Source organism: Spermophilus citellus (genome assembly GCF_964194105.1).
Source record: "Spermophilus citellus genome assembly, chromosome: 1".
Taxonomy (NCBI): domain Eukaryota; kingdom Metazoa; phylum Chordata; class Mammalia; order Rodentia; family Sciuridae; genus Spermophilus; species Spermophilus citellus.
The window spans coordinates 54,031,314-54,048,723 of NC_138182.1; the positions used below are offsets into that span (position 1 = coordinate 54,031,314).

Sequence of the window (17,410 nt, forward strand, 5' to 3'; positions counted from 1 at the left end):
TAACATGTTTCTAAAAAGTCAGAAATTAATTATAAGTCAATAACTAATAAAATTTAACTGTTAATGTATTGATAAAGTTTGAACTTTTAAGGACTAAATTATCACTAAGTTTTCTTGCATAATTTTATTAGTAACTTCTATTACTAACCTCTAAATTATTTTATTACTTAAAATGAGTGAAAAATATTGCATATTTACAAAGTTAACATCTGAAAAAGTGAGAAAAAGAACATTATACCAACTCTTACATTTACTTCCAGTATTATCCATAAAATGGGTTATATTTATATTTCTTTTAGAACCATTCACCAAGATATAGTAATTGAACAAATAGGCTACCAGAGGACTACTGCTTTTTCTTTTATAATGGAAAACATTCAAGGACTCTAAGAGCATGGAGCCTAAAGAGAGTGAGGTATTCCTGGTGGAATGGGGCTAGGTCAAGAGCAGTGGTGAAGAGACTAACCTTAAATAAGAAAGCAGGCATTTCTTTGTGGATACTGGAAGAGAAAAGATGAAGAAACTGGATGAAGAAAAGATGAAGAGAAAAGATGCAGATATTTATGCCTACAGCAAGTTCAAGCAACAGGGGCCTTTATTTTGTCTCTGAACAAGATATGAAGGTGATTACTGAGTCTGGGGTAACCATATCTAAGATCTTTTAAGTAAAGGCTGTGTATATCTTGTTTGGGAAAAAGTGGATGCTTAATACATACACAAAGGATATCATTAATAAGATACAAAAGAAAATAAGTGTCAGCATTGCCTCTGTGGGGGTGGCACCTTATCTGTGGTCTGGAATAGAAGGAAGGCTCAGTGAATTTCCTGCTCTTATGCTGTTGGACTTCTTAAGATGTGCAGACATTACTTTTTCATTTAAAAAAAAAAACAGTTATTTACAACAAAAGGGAATCAAGTCCATAGATAGGGTAAAGAGAGTGATAAAAGTTTAGCATAAATGCTAGTTAAAAGTCAGGGCTCCAGAGTTCACCTCCATCAGCCCTCACCCCTGCTGTGGCAGATACTGAAGTTCCCTAACCTCTCTCAGTTCCATCATTTGCAAGACAGGGGAAGTGAGAGTACCACTTTAAAGCCCCACAATGCAGTGATTAAAACAGCGCCTGCCCACTGTGAAAGCTCAAAGTATGTGGCTATTGTGATGATGATTATCTAACAGCATTCAGGACCCACAGTCCAAGGGCATCAGTTCACACAGCTGGGACAGTTTCCACAAGGACACAGCAGCCCAGTTCAGCCAGAGAAGCCGCCACATTGCTCCAAGCTTGGAGATCTGAGGCAACGTGATAAGGCAGCCAAAGGTCATCTTATTTATTTATATTATACCTTAGGTGAGGTTTGAGGAGGTGAGGAGTTTCAAGGCATCCTGGTTAAAAGGAAGCCCCAGGGTTACCTTTGTGGAGTGTGGGTTTAGTGTGTAGCAATGGTTGGTAATAGAAGACTAACAGTGAAAGACAGAGAGGCAAGGTCAAGAAGCTGGAGGCTGGGATGAAACAGAAAGCATGGGGATATGTCCAGGGACCAAATCTCTTGATGTCTGTCTCATGCCAATGAACAGAAGGGTCCCAGAACACAATCCCTGTGTCCAGCAGCAGGAAAAAGGTCAAAATGCCATTAATAACTGAGATCCTGTCACATCCCCTTTAAGATGACCACCTTAGAGAATTTTAAACAGCAGTGATGGGATCTACCCTACTTGAGAGTCCATCAAAGAATCACAAACATTAAACTAGTAAAAGCTGTCACATATTAACAGTTGGGCACTATGCCTAACCTATTGTCATACATATTAATTCAACTAACCCCACAAAAATCTATAAGCATAAATATTGATTATTTCCACTTAACAGATTGGACTACTGAGGTTCAGAGATTGATTAATTTGGCGGCCAAGGAGATATATATATATATCCATAATGAATCCAGTCTGAGCCCCTTTCATCACTGTATTAATGGTGGGGTTCTAAAGCCACACTGCCAGGCCTAGTCCTTCAATGATCCAGATGTGTTTCTGGTAGTCTTCACACATCCTTGCCAACCAGCACTGGGATCTTTAATAAAAACAGAAATGGACATTTAGGGTATATGTATAACATTTAAATCACTTTTGAATGAATTAATGAACCAAGCAGGATAAGGTTACAAGAGGAATGTGGCACTTAGCCAAGCATTCAGATTCCTATTATAAGCACAAGTCTAAACTAGCCACCACAGAAAGTGACTTCCAAAAGCTTTTATAAACATAAGCATAAAATAACTAAAAGCAGGATCGGAACAACATATCAATAAGAAAAATCCTCAGAAGAGAGACTAAGGGACATCAGAGCCCAGTTTTAATTGAAGACAATCGCCTTTTATAAAGAAATGAAAGTGTCACTTTGAATTTCTGAATGTAGATTATATATACTCCATTTTTCATGTTTGTTTCTCAAGTTGTCAATTTTTTCATTAAAAGTGAATTGTATTGTCATTATGAATAGAATTCCATCCAGGTTTTCAATAAACAAAAACAGTTTAATTCTGAAGTCCATAATTAATGTCACCAATGTTCAAATCTTTTATTTAAAAATGAATATTACAAAGTTTTTATTTTAGGACATCCAAATAAACAGCTCACCTTGGAAAAATGTAGCAATTAAGAGATAAACTCCGAATATCCTGATAGGATACTTTCCAATAAAACTGGCTAAATAACTGCAGAATCATGACTCTCACAAATAATCCATGTACTAAGGATTTCAAGAAATTCTACACTACAACTTTTGGTGAGCTGTGGTTCTCAGGTTATTTAGTCATCATTAAACCATGACGGCATGACTTCAATCACAACTGCTTGGGTATACCCCAAGTCCCTCAACACACGGAGAGCTCTTATATGACGTATCAAATCATCCTGGTGCCTCCTTCCTTTCCAGGAGTTATGACATGCATGATACTCAAAGATGAAGAGACTAGAAAGCTATTGGGTATTAATTCCATTTACTGATTTACTTCTAGGGTTTATAGATAGATGATAAAATACATATCCCTTTTAAAAAATTAAAATTAAAAAAATCCTGTAAGACTTCAAAGAAATGAATGACAAAGATTACAAGGAGATACAGTGATTTTTTAAAAAAGGAATTTCAATAGAATTTATGAATTTTCATTTCTTAGGCTTATTGGTGAGAATACAGCGTTTCCCCTTTCTATGATAAATAAAAATTCCAAAATGACAACACTGTTCAGGAAACAATGTACCCACAGCAACAGAAATTTAAATTTCAAGAGAAGAGTGTGTATAAAGGCTTTCTCAACATTTTCATACAATTTACTAAAAAACGTTTACATATAGCTGTCTTCTTCATAATAGTTCACTCCTACACCCATAGTCTTAAGTTAAGTCACATTTTAAAGCAGACCTCTACCAATCTGTGAGACTGTGGATTCATATCCCTAAGCTTTGGGATTTCATTTCCATTCCAGAATCAAGTTGAAAAAAAGAGAAAATAGCTAACATAGCATATTTTTCCACTATTAAATCCAATAATGGTGATTTAATTTCAGCAAAACATCATCATCAATCACATTAAATTAATGGTGGTGTTAATTTGAATTTTACTGGTTTTATAGTTTTGTTTTGGATTTTATATGTAAATCTATTTTAGTTTTTTGGTTATAAAAGAGCCATAAACATAAAGTCACACTTAGTTTTATATCTATAAATATATTAGTAACATTTTTATTATCATCCAAGTATAAACTGGAGTACCACAAGATTTTTTTTCTAAGACTGATTTTTTTTTCCTATGTAGGTTTCTTTTTTCCTAAGTTTCATTTATTTGCAAGTTTCATAGTTCAATGAACCCCATTTTACAAATTAAGAAGATACCCCTCAGAAAATTTTAGATACTTTCTCTGTCTATTCAGCCCTCAAATCAGAATTCTACATCAACACAAATGTCACTTGATACGTGTGAAAATACCCCAGTTCTACCTCCACTATACTATGAGATAAAATTCTGGCTCAATTAAGATTTCCCAGTATCAGAAAGTTATTCACATATCAAATATATGTTCCCAGTGCCCTTACAATATAGACAAAAATTGTACTGATATTTTACTACTATGACAACAAAATAGTAATCCTATAAATGGCAAATATTAACATATAGGTTACAGTGAGCCAAGTGCTATTCTAGCCACTGACACACTGACATGTTAACTTTTAATCTACATAATAGCCCCATTTTACACACAGGAAAGAGGCACAGTGAGAAGTTAAGCAATTGGGCAAGTTCACAAAGCTATTGTGACATAGCTGGATACAAGACCTGGGAATAATACAAGTCAAAGCCGTTAAATGTTATTCATAATGACCTCTTCTACAAGAAACTCTAAGAAAGAATGGCAATTGGTCTGTGAAAAATAAAATCTATGGCAAGCATTTCCAAATAGTTTTCACTAACTAGCATTAATTTTAATGTTTCAGAATCAAAATTTAGCTTACTTAAACTCTTAAATTCTCCCCTAATAATAACCATTTGATTTGCTATTTGAGAAGAAATTAGTCCCAATGATAAGGTATTTCAATGACATCCTGCTGCTACTGAGAAAACTGTTACCTTTGTAGATCCTGTTCAAAGAAAGCCCATGCTTTGATCCTTAATATCCCATGAAGTAAAAGGTTATGCTTAATCTATATTTTATAGATCTAAAAGTCAAATTAGTGTCTGAGATAAACAAGAAAGAGTGTGATGGTAAGCACATTCTTTAGCATTCATTTCCTTCCTGGTTTAGAGGATACTATGTGCTGAGTTAAAGAGAATTACATTAATGTAATACGTAGCAGTTTTTTTCTTGTATTATTCTGCAAGCATAAACAAGTTATATACATGTTAATTTACATTCTATATAAAAAGCCAATTTTAACTCCAATTTATAAGGCAATAAATATATAAAGATTCTAGGACACAGCAATAAAGTTATGCCATAAAGTAGAGTTAATTTCAGACAACAATAATAAAAGCATGACAAATTTTAGCATTCCACCAACTGCATAAAGGTGTTTCAGGTAACATCTGTTCAGAAGCAATTGCTACAAGATAGACTAGAAGAGATGCAAGGTTTCACAATATAATAAATGTATGTCAGTTTGCTTGCTTCATAATTAAAGACATGAGTCTTTAAAAAAACCAATTAAGCCCTGCTCTAAATCTGAGACAATCAGCCCTACCCCTACTCCTTTTTACCCTCAAAGATCCAGAGTAGTCCAGAAGTATTCAATACCATATATCATCTGTTTTTAGCATCTAAATGTACTCCCCCCAGAAGTCACTTGACATATTCTTATGATAAATCATATGTTAAGACCAAAAAAATTGTTTTATTAGGAATAATAAATAGAAAAGAAAGTCTGGGAAATTTCAGAGCAATTTCTTGAAAGAGTGGCCTAAATAAATGATTTTACTGTAAAGGTAAAATTTCTAAGCTGATTCTAAGCTGCAAAAGTCTGAGTTAAAGTGTAAAGTTGTTAGGACAATGCGGGAACTGCCCAGTAAATATCTCCATTGATTCCCTGGTTGTTTAATACCTAAGGGCTCCAGGTAGCATGGCACGTAAGCATATAGGCCCCAGAACCAATCAGTTTAAATGTGTACCCCGTTTAGAAGTGACCAATCACCCCTGCCCAAACTGTTCCCGCCAATGAATGGACTAATCATGTATCAGAATTGTTGTTCAATTTTCCCGTGCCTCATGATGATTTGTTCTGATGCATGCAAAGCCCCCCGCCCTCTCCAAAAAGTGTACTTAAGCTCTGCTTGACCTCTGCTCTGGGCTCTGGGCTGCTCTCCCTTCTTGAGTGAGCACGGAGCCCCAGCGCGCTGGAACGGATCCCTAATAAATCCCCCTTGCCATTGCATGGAGCTAGTCTCGTGTGGTCTCTTTCTCCGACGCTTCGCTGGACCCTTACATTACCTTCATCAAAAGGTTACTATGTCTGAGATGTTTGGTAGAACTTTGGCATGCATAAAATCAGGGGCCTGTTGCCTTCAACTAAAAACACTCTCAATTCTTGACAAGTAACTCTAGGACAACTGAAAATGTCAGTTAAGCTGAGAATTAAAGTAAAGGAATAATTCTTTTTTAAATAGAGCATCTTCAGCTTCATCTTTTCTCAGCCTTAACTATAAAAATGATACACCACGCAAAAGCCAAATAAAGGTTTAGACTCTTATCCCAGTCATTTTTCATTTTTTATTGTATTTGGTTATCTTACATCTGCCCAAATTACAAACATTCCAAAAAAATTCAAGTAATACAAGGGAGAGAGTTAAACAAATCTGATGGTTCTCATATAACCTTATAATGTGGTCATCCTGGAAACTATACTACCTGCTTAGTTTCCTATGGCAGCTGTAACAAATTACCACAAATCTGAAGGTTCAAAATACTGAAAATTCATTCTCTCAGTTCTGGAGGCCAGAAGTCCCAAATCAGTTTTCTACCTCTGTAGCCACACAATGATACATGTATGTGCACTTAGGACCCAAGCTGACACCCAGACTAATCTGCACATTTTTAAAATCCTTAATCATGTATGCAGAGTCCATTTTGCCATATCATGTAACATTTACAGGTTCCCAGGATCCAGGAGTGGATATCTTTTGGAAAGTCATTACTCAATTTACTACACCTGCCTCAAAATAAACTCAAAGCAATTAGCAAGGATGTACTAATCTCATCAAGCCTCCTTTGTTTTCAACTTTAAATTCCCACTTCAGTAAACAAAAGGTCTCCAACCTTATACCTCTTTCCACCTTACAACCTGCATATAACCAGGAAATCACTAACTATTCATTAAAGGCATTATGACAGGTGTGATGGCGCACACCTGTAATTCCAGCAACTCAGGACGCTGCAGCTGGAGGATTGTAAGTTGGAGGCCAGCCTTGGCAACATTAGAAAAATTTCGTCTCGAAATTAAAATAAAAGAAAAAAAAATCTGGGATGTTGCTCAGTGGTAGAGCACCTGTGAGTTCAATCCCAGGTACTACCAAAAAAAAAACAAAAAAAAAAAAACAAGGCATCACTAATTATTGTTAATGGTTCTCTTAAATGAGACAATCAGTGAAGATTAAAATTCCCAGCAGCTATAAAGAGTAATACAGGACAGTGATTAAGGATCAAAGCTATGTGACCTTAGGCAGTCTCTTCATATGATAAACACAGATAATATAAAATTTGTAAGTCATGGACTTGGACTGAGCACCTGCACTGAGGCTGACAGACCAAACCAATATCATTTAGTCACAGTAACTTGAGTTTGGCAAGCTGAAGAAGGCCAGCCAGCCAGTTAACTAATTAGGCTATAACCAACTGTTAAGCTTTAACCAAATACCCACTTTGATTGACTAAGCTGTCATCAATTAAATTGTTTTCTATGACCTCACTATTTTCCTATAAATTCTGTCTAATCACAACATTGGAGTTCTCGGAACTGCCTCTAGTTCTAGGAACTGTCCAATTTGCAAATCATTCTTATTTTGCTTTGCTCAAATAAAGAGGCAGGCAAACCGAAACAGATACTTAGGAGGCATCCTTAAAATTGGTATATTAGCCTTAGGCCAGAAATTCAGGTAAAGCTGAGCATAGACCTCCACCCCTTCTTAAGAATCCCAGTGCTGGGGCTGGGGCTGGGGCTGGGGCTGGGGCTGGGGCTGGGGTTGTGGCTCAGCGATAGAGCACTTGCCTGGCATGCACAAGGCCCTGGGTTCGATCCTCAACACCCACATAAAAATAAATAAACAAACAAAATAAAGGTATTGTGTCTAACCAAAAAATAAATATTAAAAAAAAAAGGATCCCAGTTCAAAAAAATGATCCAAAATTGTCAGTCTGATCAGGTTCCTGGTAGAAACATTCTAAATATCTCCATAGAAAAGCAATCCCTGGGGCCTAAGTTCAGTGGTACAGCACTCACTATAAGTATAAGGTCCTAGATTTGGTTCCCCAAAAAGCAAGCCATTAAGAAAGAAAATTGTCTTGTTTAAGCCTCCTGGAATCCTACAGGTTAAGATAAAGCAATGAAATGAACTTACAAAGATCAACAGGAGCTAGCCACCATGAGGCCAAGCCAAAGACTGAACATACCAGAACAATTATATAAAGACTAGTAACAGACAAGTAAAACGTTTTAAGGGAGGGGGGTCTAAAAAAAGGGGGACCACTCAGGCAGAATTGAAAAGGAAGCAGATCTAATGTGGTGATCACAACTGATGATGGAATTTCAAAGATCACATGAGTACAAATTACTTCTAAATATGAAATCACAATTCAAATCAAATCCCATCCACACAGTATTTTTGATATGTTTATTCATTTTAGAGCAAAAAAAGTTAAGGTGCAGGACAGGCTGAATAAGTTGTCTGCAGGGCATGCCAAACAAAGTTAGCTGCAGGGTTACCTGGCCACTCAAACCCTAGGTCTGGTTCTTTATCACCTGTTTGCTTCAAGCCCAAAGGCCTAAGCCCCCACTCAAGGCTGAATGCTTCGCCCCCCTGCTCAAGGCTGAACACTTAACCCCCTTGTGTGCCAACAAGGCAGCTTGCAGACCCAGAGACCCCATTAGATTTGAGCTATAAAAACTCCCTTCCTCCGACCTCTCTCTCTCTTGCTCTTGCTCTGTCTCTCTTGCTCTTGCTCTGTCTCTCTTGCTCTGTCTCTCTTTCGCGCGCGCTCTTTCTCTTTCTCTCTTTTCTCCTCTGTTGCACTGCTGCAATAAAGATCTCCTGGTCGCTCCGAGTGTTGTGGTCACTTCCTTTCATATTAGATTTTAGATGTCATTCCATCACGCTTTTAACAAATGGTGTGATGCAAAAGGAAATATGGCACACCTAAGCAATGAAAAACACAGAAACTAGAACCCAAATCACAGGATACACACTTTGATGACACTAAACATAAATATTGATTTGGGTTCTGTTTTCACAACCTCCTTGCTGGGAATTAGGGAAAATAATAACTCCCATGTTCCATATGAGCCACTGGAGTCAAGACAAAACAGAACATTTTTTTTTTTTTTAAATCAGGGATTGAATCCAGGGGCCCTTAACCACTAAGTGACATCCCCATCCCTTTTTATCTTTCTGAGACAGGATCTCCCTAAATTGCTTGGGACCTTGCCAAATTGTTGAGGTTCACTTTGAACTTGGGAAACTCCTGCCTCAGTCTCCCAAGCACTGAGATAGGCATGTGCCACCATGCCAGGCTAGAATGAAATTATTAACCCAGGAGTAGATTATAAAAGGAAGTCATTATTCCAGTGGATTTTTCTCATATTGGGCAGAATCTTTCATCGCCAAATTAACTCTCTCCTATTCTTCAAATCTGTCAAGAAAACAATGATCAAGTACAGGCTTGGTCATTTTGATACTTAATTTAGTATAATTAATTCCTATTGTTCCTCATTTTCAGTATGCTGACTTATCTCATAGCCATGCTTAGTTGATTTTGGTTTGTAGGAATGAAGATTGAACCCAGGGCCATGCACATGATGGGCAAGCATTCTTCCACTGAACTACATCCCCAACCCTTTTTATTTTGAGACATAGTCCTGCTAAATTGCCCAGGCTGGCCTACAACTGGTGATGCTCCTTCTTCAGCCTCCATTGGAGCTAGGATTACAGGGCTGTGTCTAAGGGAAGGCTCAACTCATATTTTTATTTATTTTTTTAAATACTTTTTAGTTGTCGATAGACCTTTATTTACTTATTTATATGTGGTGCTGAGAATCTAACCCAGTGCCCCACGCTCTACTGCTATGCCAGACTCTAGCCCCTCAACTATTATTTTTAATGATTTTTTTCTATATTTAACTAAATGTCATATTTAGCAACTGGTTCACAAGCTACTATTCCCTTAATTTGTGAATCATGAGGCAAATTACTCAAGTTTTACTTGTCTACAAATCGCAAATGCTGTGCTATCACTATATTAAAAAATATTTTTCCTTACTCTTAAGTCAATGAAGAGATTAATATTACATTTCAATTCGGTTGGGTCCAACCCACATCTATCAAGCTTCCAGGAGTTACTTACACACACACACAACCAAATGAATCACTAGATTTTCACTAGCTAAGACAAAACTTTCAAGGTGCTAATCATGACTCCCTTGAGTGTTGAAGTGAGTAAGTAAAGCAAATCAGAAGAGCAAGTTTCAAATACTTAGACTTCTTTCCAAACTAAACATTCTTTAGCAGTGACTACATGGCCCGCCAAATTTTAAAATGGGCTGCTTCAACTTGGAAAAATGCATCTACCTTAAAAAGCTCTTATTGAATTAAAAATCAAGCAGCAAAATAAATACTGTCACCTAAAAGTTCACTTTCTGTCTTATACCCTCTTACTCTAAGGAAAAGAGAGAAGTTCGATTTTTTTTAAAAAATGCAATGTTCACGTAGATGACGTCAACACACACATATTTGAACTGCTTTACAGGTCGGCCTTAAGAAATGTGGGCCAGCACAACAATCAGTGCATTTGTACAATTATCCTAATAGAATTGGACCTATCGTGGTCGATCTATGAAGATTAGCAGCTCTAGATATTTAGAACAAAATTTAGTCCCCAGTCCCGGTGTGCCCAACCTGGCTGTCAGCCACGTCTAAATTTAATGGGCTTGAAGGATGCGAGGACCGGTTCACAGCACCTGGGTGAGGCGAGAGCAGCCGCATCCCAGCAGTAGGCGATACTTACAAATTTGGGGCGTTTCTCCCCAGGTTCCTCTGGCCCGCGAGGCAACGGAGGGTGTTGGGGGCCCTTCTTGCGCTGAATCTTGCTCTCCCGGCAGCTGCGGAGCAAGGCAGAGGAGGGATAGGGGGCCCCGGCGGCGGAGCCATAGGCTGGGTGGTGCAGCCGCGGCCGGTGGCGCTCCATCTTTCCCCACAGCACCCGGACCAAAAGAAGACAATCCTTCACCAAGCCACAGTCGGGGCTCAGGGATCAGGGTGGGGGTCGCCTTCCTGGTTCCGCCGCCCACGCCGTTGACCCAGCCCAGCCCAACTGCTACAGCACAGGCCCGGGCCAACACATCCGAAATCTCCCGCCACCTAGGGTCCGCCTTAGATTCGCCAATCCCGCGCCGCTGGTTCAATTACACGTCATAACCCCGCCCCTTCCGGGAATGTCATAAGGTGATTGGCTGTTCTGCCTGTCTATTCCGCTACTCTACTCCTCCAGCGGTCCTCGCTACGCAACTTAAAGGCACAGAATGAGTTCGGATTTGTAGACCCCGGGCAGAACCAATGAGAAAGTCACTTTCCTCTTTTGGGAATTTGGAGAAACTGCTTCTCGCCAAACTGGAAGGCGATCGAGACTGACTGTGTGCCTTTGGAACACTGATGGAATGCAAAAGTATTTACTAGCCTCTTACATGTCTCCGGAGGCTTCGGTGGGACAGCCACAGAAAAGAGCTGGACACTCTGGGAAAGAATGTATGCTGGACACACTTAGCACCCGCACAGTGCCTAAATGATGCCTGTTGGCTCTGGGTTAGGAGAGGGCTCCACCAAAAATTAGCCTGATTGGACACAAACCTTTACACAAATAACGGTTATAGCAGTCCTCTAATTTATTGAGAACACAGAGGAGAGAGAAATTTTGTCCCACCGTCCCAGACGTGGGACACTATAAAAACCTAAATAGAGTATATAGTATGTAATATATACTTATATAAAATGTAATATAATGTGTAATAATTGTAACACTGTAAGTATGTTAAAATAAATATAATATTGGTTAATAATAATAATGATAATATATGAGCTCTGGATGATGAGTTCCAACCTATTTTAATGCACCTGTATCAATTTCATTGAAATATTCGCAAAACTGAATACTTAGGACTTTAATAGGTTAAACCTGAAGATCTACTCCAGATCTGGGAGGGATGCATAGGTTTTCACCAGGCAGAAAACAGTGGTGGGGCATTCAGTTAAAAGGCATTTCAGGGAGGTGGAAGGCCAAGAGTGGTCAAAAGCATGAAGTTGAAGCAAATTTGTCAGCATATAATAAAGGCTCTTGAGCTGAAACTATGCAGAAGATTTTGTGTATTATGACAGTCAAGATAGGAAGTTAGCACAGTTTTCTCATATATTAGTGTACTTTTTCCTTCCTTTAAAAGCCATCTTTTCCTTTGAACTATTTCCTTATAATATCTATCTTCTAACTATATGAAAGTGGGATGGACCAGTAAACATGTATTACTAATTTTAGCACAAGAAACAATTCCAGGTACTCAAGAGAGATTAGCATAGAGGTTCAGAAAAACAGGCCTTGGTTCCAAATAAATCTTCACAGATTTTTTGTTTAGTTAATTTGGGGCATTTTTTTTAATGTTTGTTTTTACTCTGTCAAACTCTCTGTAGCCAACTCTGTTCTCAAAGTTCACTTAATCTTTAGGGAAACTTTCAAGAGAACAGCAAGATGGTTTGAACTAGAAGTAGTTCTTTTCGTTTTGATGACAGACCAAGAAGCAAGTTTTATTCTAGACATTTACTACCTATATGATGTTGGAAATAATGTTTGACTTTCTTTCATTCTCCATCTACATAAGGGAGATAATAATGGTCATACTTCCCAAATAGTGGTGCTCTCAGATTTAAATGAGATAGCATATATAAAGTTCTTAGAGCTTTAGTATCCTCCAGCCAAAGACTAGCAGGAGAAATAACTGAAGTTGGAAAAGTTTGGGCTTATTACAGAGAGCAAGAACATGCACTATGAAAAATTATGATTTTTCTCAGTTAGAGGGTGCTAGAAAGCACTAATAGGATTTGTGCTTTGATTAGGTGATTTGGGGAAGACTCCAAAGAATAAAGTAGGGAGGATTGCTCTGCATTAATGCCATCAGGAAGAGGGAACAGTTCAATGAGTGGGTATCTTAAATCTTATCTAGCACCATGTCAGTGGGGTTTCAAGATGGTGGGATAGAGAAGGTCGCTTTCCTGACTGCTCCATGGTGTTAAAGCAAGAAAGCAGACAGCGGGCTTCCCAACAAAGTGGGTAAACCAAAAACAAAAAAAGGTGGGTACTTTACTGGAATTTAATACTGGACACTCAAAGCACCATGTCAGGCTAAAGAGCAAGGCTAACCCTATAACTCACAACCAAAGCAATTATTCCTATCAAGGAGAGGAGCTATTTGGAGTCAAAAGACAAAATAACAATATTAGTTTAAAGATCTTATTGACCTATTTTTACAATTCTAGAATAAGACAACACCTCATTGTATCCATTAAAATGAGTGTTCCCATAAACTGATCAAAGACTTTTGTCTGTTTTGGAAGAAAGTGAAAATGAAGAACAAAAGGCTAACTGATCATTTCCATATTCTTTATAGGGTAAAAATGGAGGAAACTTTCTTAGCATGCCATCTCAGGTAAACTGGTTCCTTCTCATTAGTTGCTATGAATCTCTTAATTTTTATTCAAGAACTAGCCCATTTCAGAATTTGGTTTGAATATGAGTACCCCAGTTTGGTCTGTTCTGCTGGAGTCAACTATAGGAGCTTACTTCAAAACTAAGCTTAAGTTTTAACCCAAAATGCAGGAAGAAAGGGAAAAAATGGAGAAAGGGTAAAAGGGAGAAAGGAAGGAAGAGAGGAAGGGAGGAAAAAAGGAAGGAAGGAAGGAAGGAAGGAAGGAAGGAAGGAGGGAGGGAAGGAGGGAAGGAGGGAAGGAAGGAAGGACAACACCAAAAATGAACCTTAATTTAAACAGGACTTTGGATGATATTGACGTGTCAATGTAGGTTATTCATTTGTAATAAATGCATCCCTCTGATGCAGGATATTAATTGGGGAGGGTATGTATGCATGTTGGGGGTGGATACAGGTGGATCTGGGGACTGTCTCTAATTCCTGTTCAGTGTTACTGTGGACTTAAAACTGCTCTAAGAAATAAAATGCAGGTGTTATTTTTATATTTAAATGTGATCAAAACTGACTTAGGACAGAAGGCAAAATATCCAAGTTTAAATATGCTAAGTTTGAAATGCCCAAAAGAGACACTTGCTAAAAATCTAATTTTAAACATGCTAGGTTTGAGATGCCTAAAAGAGATACTTGTAAAAATATGAAGAGATACTATACTCTGGTTTTATATGTTATTTCTGTCAATTAACACTATAGTATTAAAACTGTGATACTGTATTTAATAGAAAATTGCCTATAAAATATTATGGATACTATAACAGTATTATTTTTAACTTATTAATTATAAACACGAGTCTTCCTGTGTTACCTAAGCTGACCTTGAACTTCTAGGCTCAAGGGATTCCTCCTGATTCTGCCTTCCAAGCAGCTGGGACTACATGTGTGCACAACTGTGCCTGTCTCTTATGAATTATTTAGACTGAAAAAATTATCTAATTTTTTTTTTGGTACCAGAGATTGAACCCATGAGTGCTTAACCACTGACCCACATCCCCAGCCCTTTTAAAAATATTTTATTTAGAGACAGTCTCTCTGAGTTACTCAGGCCTTGCTAAGTTGCTGAGGCTGGCTTTGAACTCACTATCGTTTTGCATCAGCCTCCCAAAACACTGGGATTACTGGCATGTGCCAACACACTGGGAAATTACCTAATTCTTAAAGGAATAAATGGAAGGGTTAAGAGCTCATTTTACAACACAAATCCTAAGTACAGGATAAATTTTCTTCTTTTCTATATTAAAAAAACTTATTAATATGTTGTTTTGTACTATAATTTTTTAAGATGTTGCCATTGGTGAACCTGGTAAAGTATACAGAAAATTTCTTTGATTATTTCTTACTACTGCATGTGCATCAACAATTATCTCCAAATAAAAGTTTAAGAAATAAAAAAACTAAGCTTAATCATAATGGCTTCTATGTCTTTATTAAATATTAATACTTTGTTATATGCACACAGAACATTCTTTGTCTCTGCTTAGAAAAAATAGGGGAAGTGTTCTTGTTTTGTCTCATTTCATCATGATGACTTGTCTGACATTGGTGTTCTGCAAGATGTTGTCCATCAGGAAAACAACATGACCTAGGTCTGAGTTTCAAGCCTGCCTTTAAAAACACTGAGACAAGCTGTAAGTGTCAAACTAGTTCCCTAATGTCAAAGACGATGCTTTCCATTTGTGGTATCTTTGGCACATAAAAGGCACTAAATATAAATAAACAGAGCTAATAATTGATATTCATGTTTACATAGAGCACTCTGTTTTTGTCATAGAAGATCCCTGCAACTTCAGTGAACCAGTGAAAATAATATTTCTGTATGTTTTATATTTTGAAAGCATATTTCACGTGTTATTTAAAGCTCACAACAGTATGCACTACCTTTCATTCTGATTACCAAACAACAAGGACACGATTCACTCCATGGAATTAGCAATTTTGGAAGCTATACTTGTATAGACAGAGTTGCACTGAGACAAAATTGAAGGAAATGAAAGGCAGACCTGGAAAAGCTTGGTATCCAGGAATACTCTTCTTTATCATGTCTGTCCAGTCTCAACATCCATTCACTCTAAATGACCATAGGAGAAAGTCCTGAAAAATTGAGAAAAGGAATGCAGCATCCCTAATCAATTGTAGAAAATATAATCTACCATTTTACCTACACTCAATTGACAAATATTACAAAGTCCCATGTCATCAAGTTTTGGTCAAACTGTAAGGATACATGAATTCCTACATAGATAGTAGAAATGCAAAACTGATTCACTCACTTTAGACAACAAACAACTTGGTAATACTAATAAAAGTAAAGAAACCTATACCTATGACCCAGCAATTCTAGATGTTTCCCTGGAGAAGACCAAAGATACACTCAAAAGAATTTCTTTATGCCTGGCACAGTTGGCACATGTCTGGAAACCCAGTTACTTGGGATGCTGAGGCAGGAGGATTGCAAGTAGACAGAGGGTTGGGGATGTAAAGCAATGGTAACTCACTCTTTGGTTTAATACCCACAATAAATTGATATATATATCAAACTGCCCTGTAGTCAAAGCAAGAATAAAATATATAGAGGTTAATAATACAATGGAATCCAACAATATATTTAAAATAACTAGTGTATAAATAACGCATAATTTCTGCAAGATGTTGTCCATCAGGAAAACAACATGATATGGATAAATGTAAGCTGGACCTTATGGCACACAGCCTGGAGGCTAAGGCAGGAGGACTGTGAGTTCAAAGCCAGCTTCAGCAACTCAGAGAGATCCTGTCTCTAATAAAATAGAAAAAAGTGGATGTGGCTCAGTGGTTAAGCACCCCTGGGTTCAATTCCGAGTACAATCAATCAATAAATAATCAAATAATTCATAAATAAATCTCAAAAAATAAAAAGAAAAATCAAGTTACGAAATATAAACAGCATGATCAAACATTACATATGTATACTATGTATATTCATATGTATATACATATATGTAATGCATATGCTTGTATGTATACATGTAATAACATTGCAAAAAGACAAGGGAAATATACATAACATCTTCACCTACTTGCACTGTGGAAAGGAAAAAGGGGAAAAAATTAAAGCTGAAATTTTATAGCTAAAATACATGTCATGTTTTATTTATTGAAAGAAAAAATATGAAGTAAAAGTCTAGTAAAATGTTAAAGCATATTTAATCCCAGAGGTGAGTAAATTGGTGCGTATTTTATTATATTCTGTAGTATTCTCTTTGTTGGAAACATTTTATATTAAACATTTTATATTAAATTTCCAATGAAATATACAGACTAGCAGTAAAATAGCAATGTCAGAGACAGCTCCCTTAACAAATTTTTGGTTTATTAGCATGGACTCATAGTCCATATGTGGAGATATGAAATTATGTCCTTTTAGGATAACCTTAAGTTTTATTTTGTTTTAAATTCAAGTAACAAAATCAACTCTTTCCTCTTTCTTTCCTTTCCACTTTGTTTAATCCTATTCTCACAGCTCTTTCTTTTCTCTTACAATAGTATGAAGAAAGAGCACCAACAATAAAAGTCACTTCATCCCTCTTCTACTTTCACTTTAACTGGAAATTCAGTTCTTTGCCATGCATACTTTCCAAAAAGTGAATTAAACAAAACCCATTTAATTACAAATCTAGTTTATAGCTTAATTGATTTAACTTCACCACATTTATCATTATTTTGCCACAGTGGAAATATACCTCACTACACACAAATACTATGCCATTTTATATTGGATCAATTATTTAGCCAATAGCATTGATTTTGCACCTTCACTTCAGATCCTCAATGGCAGGATATAACAGCATTGATTATACTATCACATTTGGGGCATGACACCTTCTATACTCTTCCCCAGGCTGGTCTGTATTGACTAAAATTGCCTTTGCTTTACAG

The 17,410-nt window shown here is 37.1% G+C and overlaps 1 protein-coding gene and 1 long non-coding RNA gene across 5 annotated transcripts in view; both read right to left on the reverse strand.

Annotated features, from left to right (window-relative positions):
• Positions 1-11,027, reverse strand: part of DIAPH3 (diaphanous related formin 3) — a gene marked incomplete at its 3' end in the record, with an annotated part of 478,285 nt that extends 467,258 nt beyond the window's left edge. For all 4 annotated transcript variants that reach the window (XM_081278663.1, XM_081278662.1, XM_081278661.1 and 1 more), the window contains exon 1: positions 10,759-11,027. In XM_081278663.1, the coding sequence (XP_081134789.1) occupies positions 10,759-10,938 (180 nt within the window). In that variant the 5' untranslated portion in view covers positions 10,939-11,027. The remainder of the gene's footprint in view (positions 1-10,758) is intronic.
• Positions 1-17,410, reverse strand: part of LOC308654458 — a 1,408,498-nt gene that overhangs the window by 605,442 nt on the left and 785,646 nt on the right. The window lies entirely within an intron of this gene.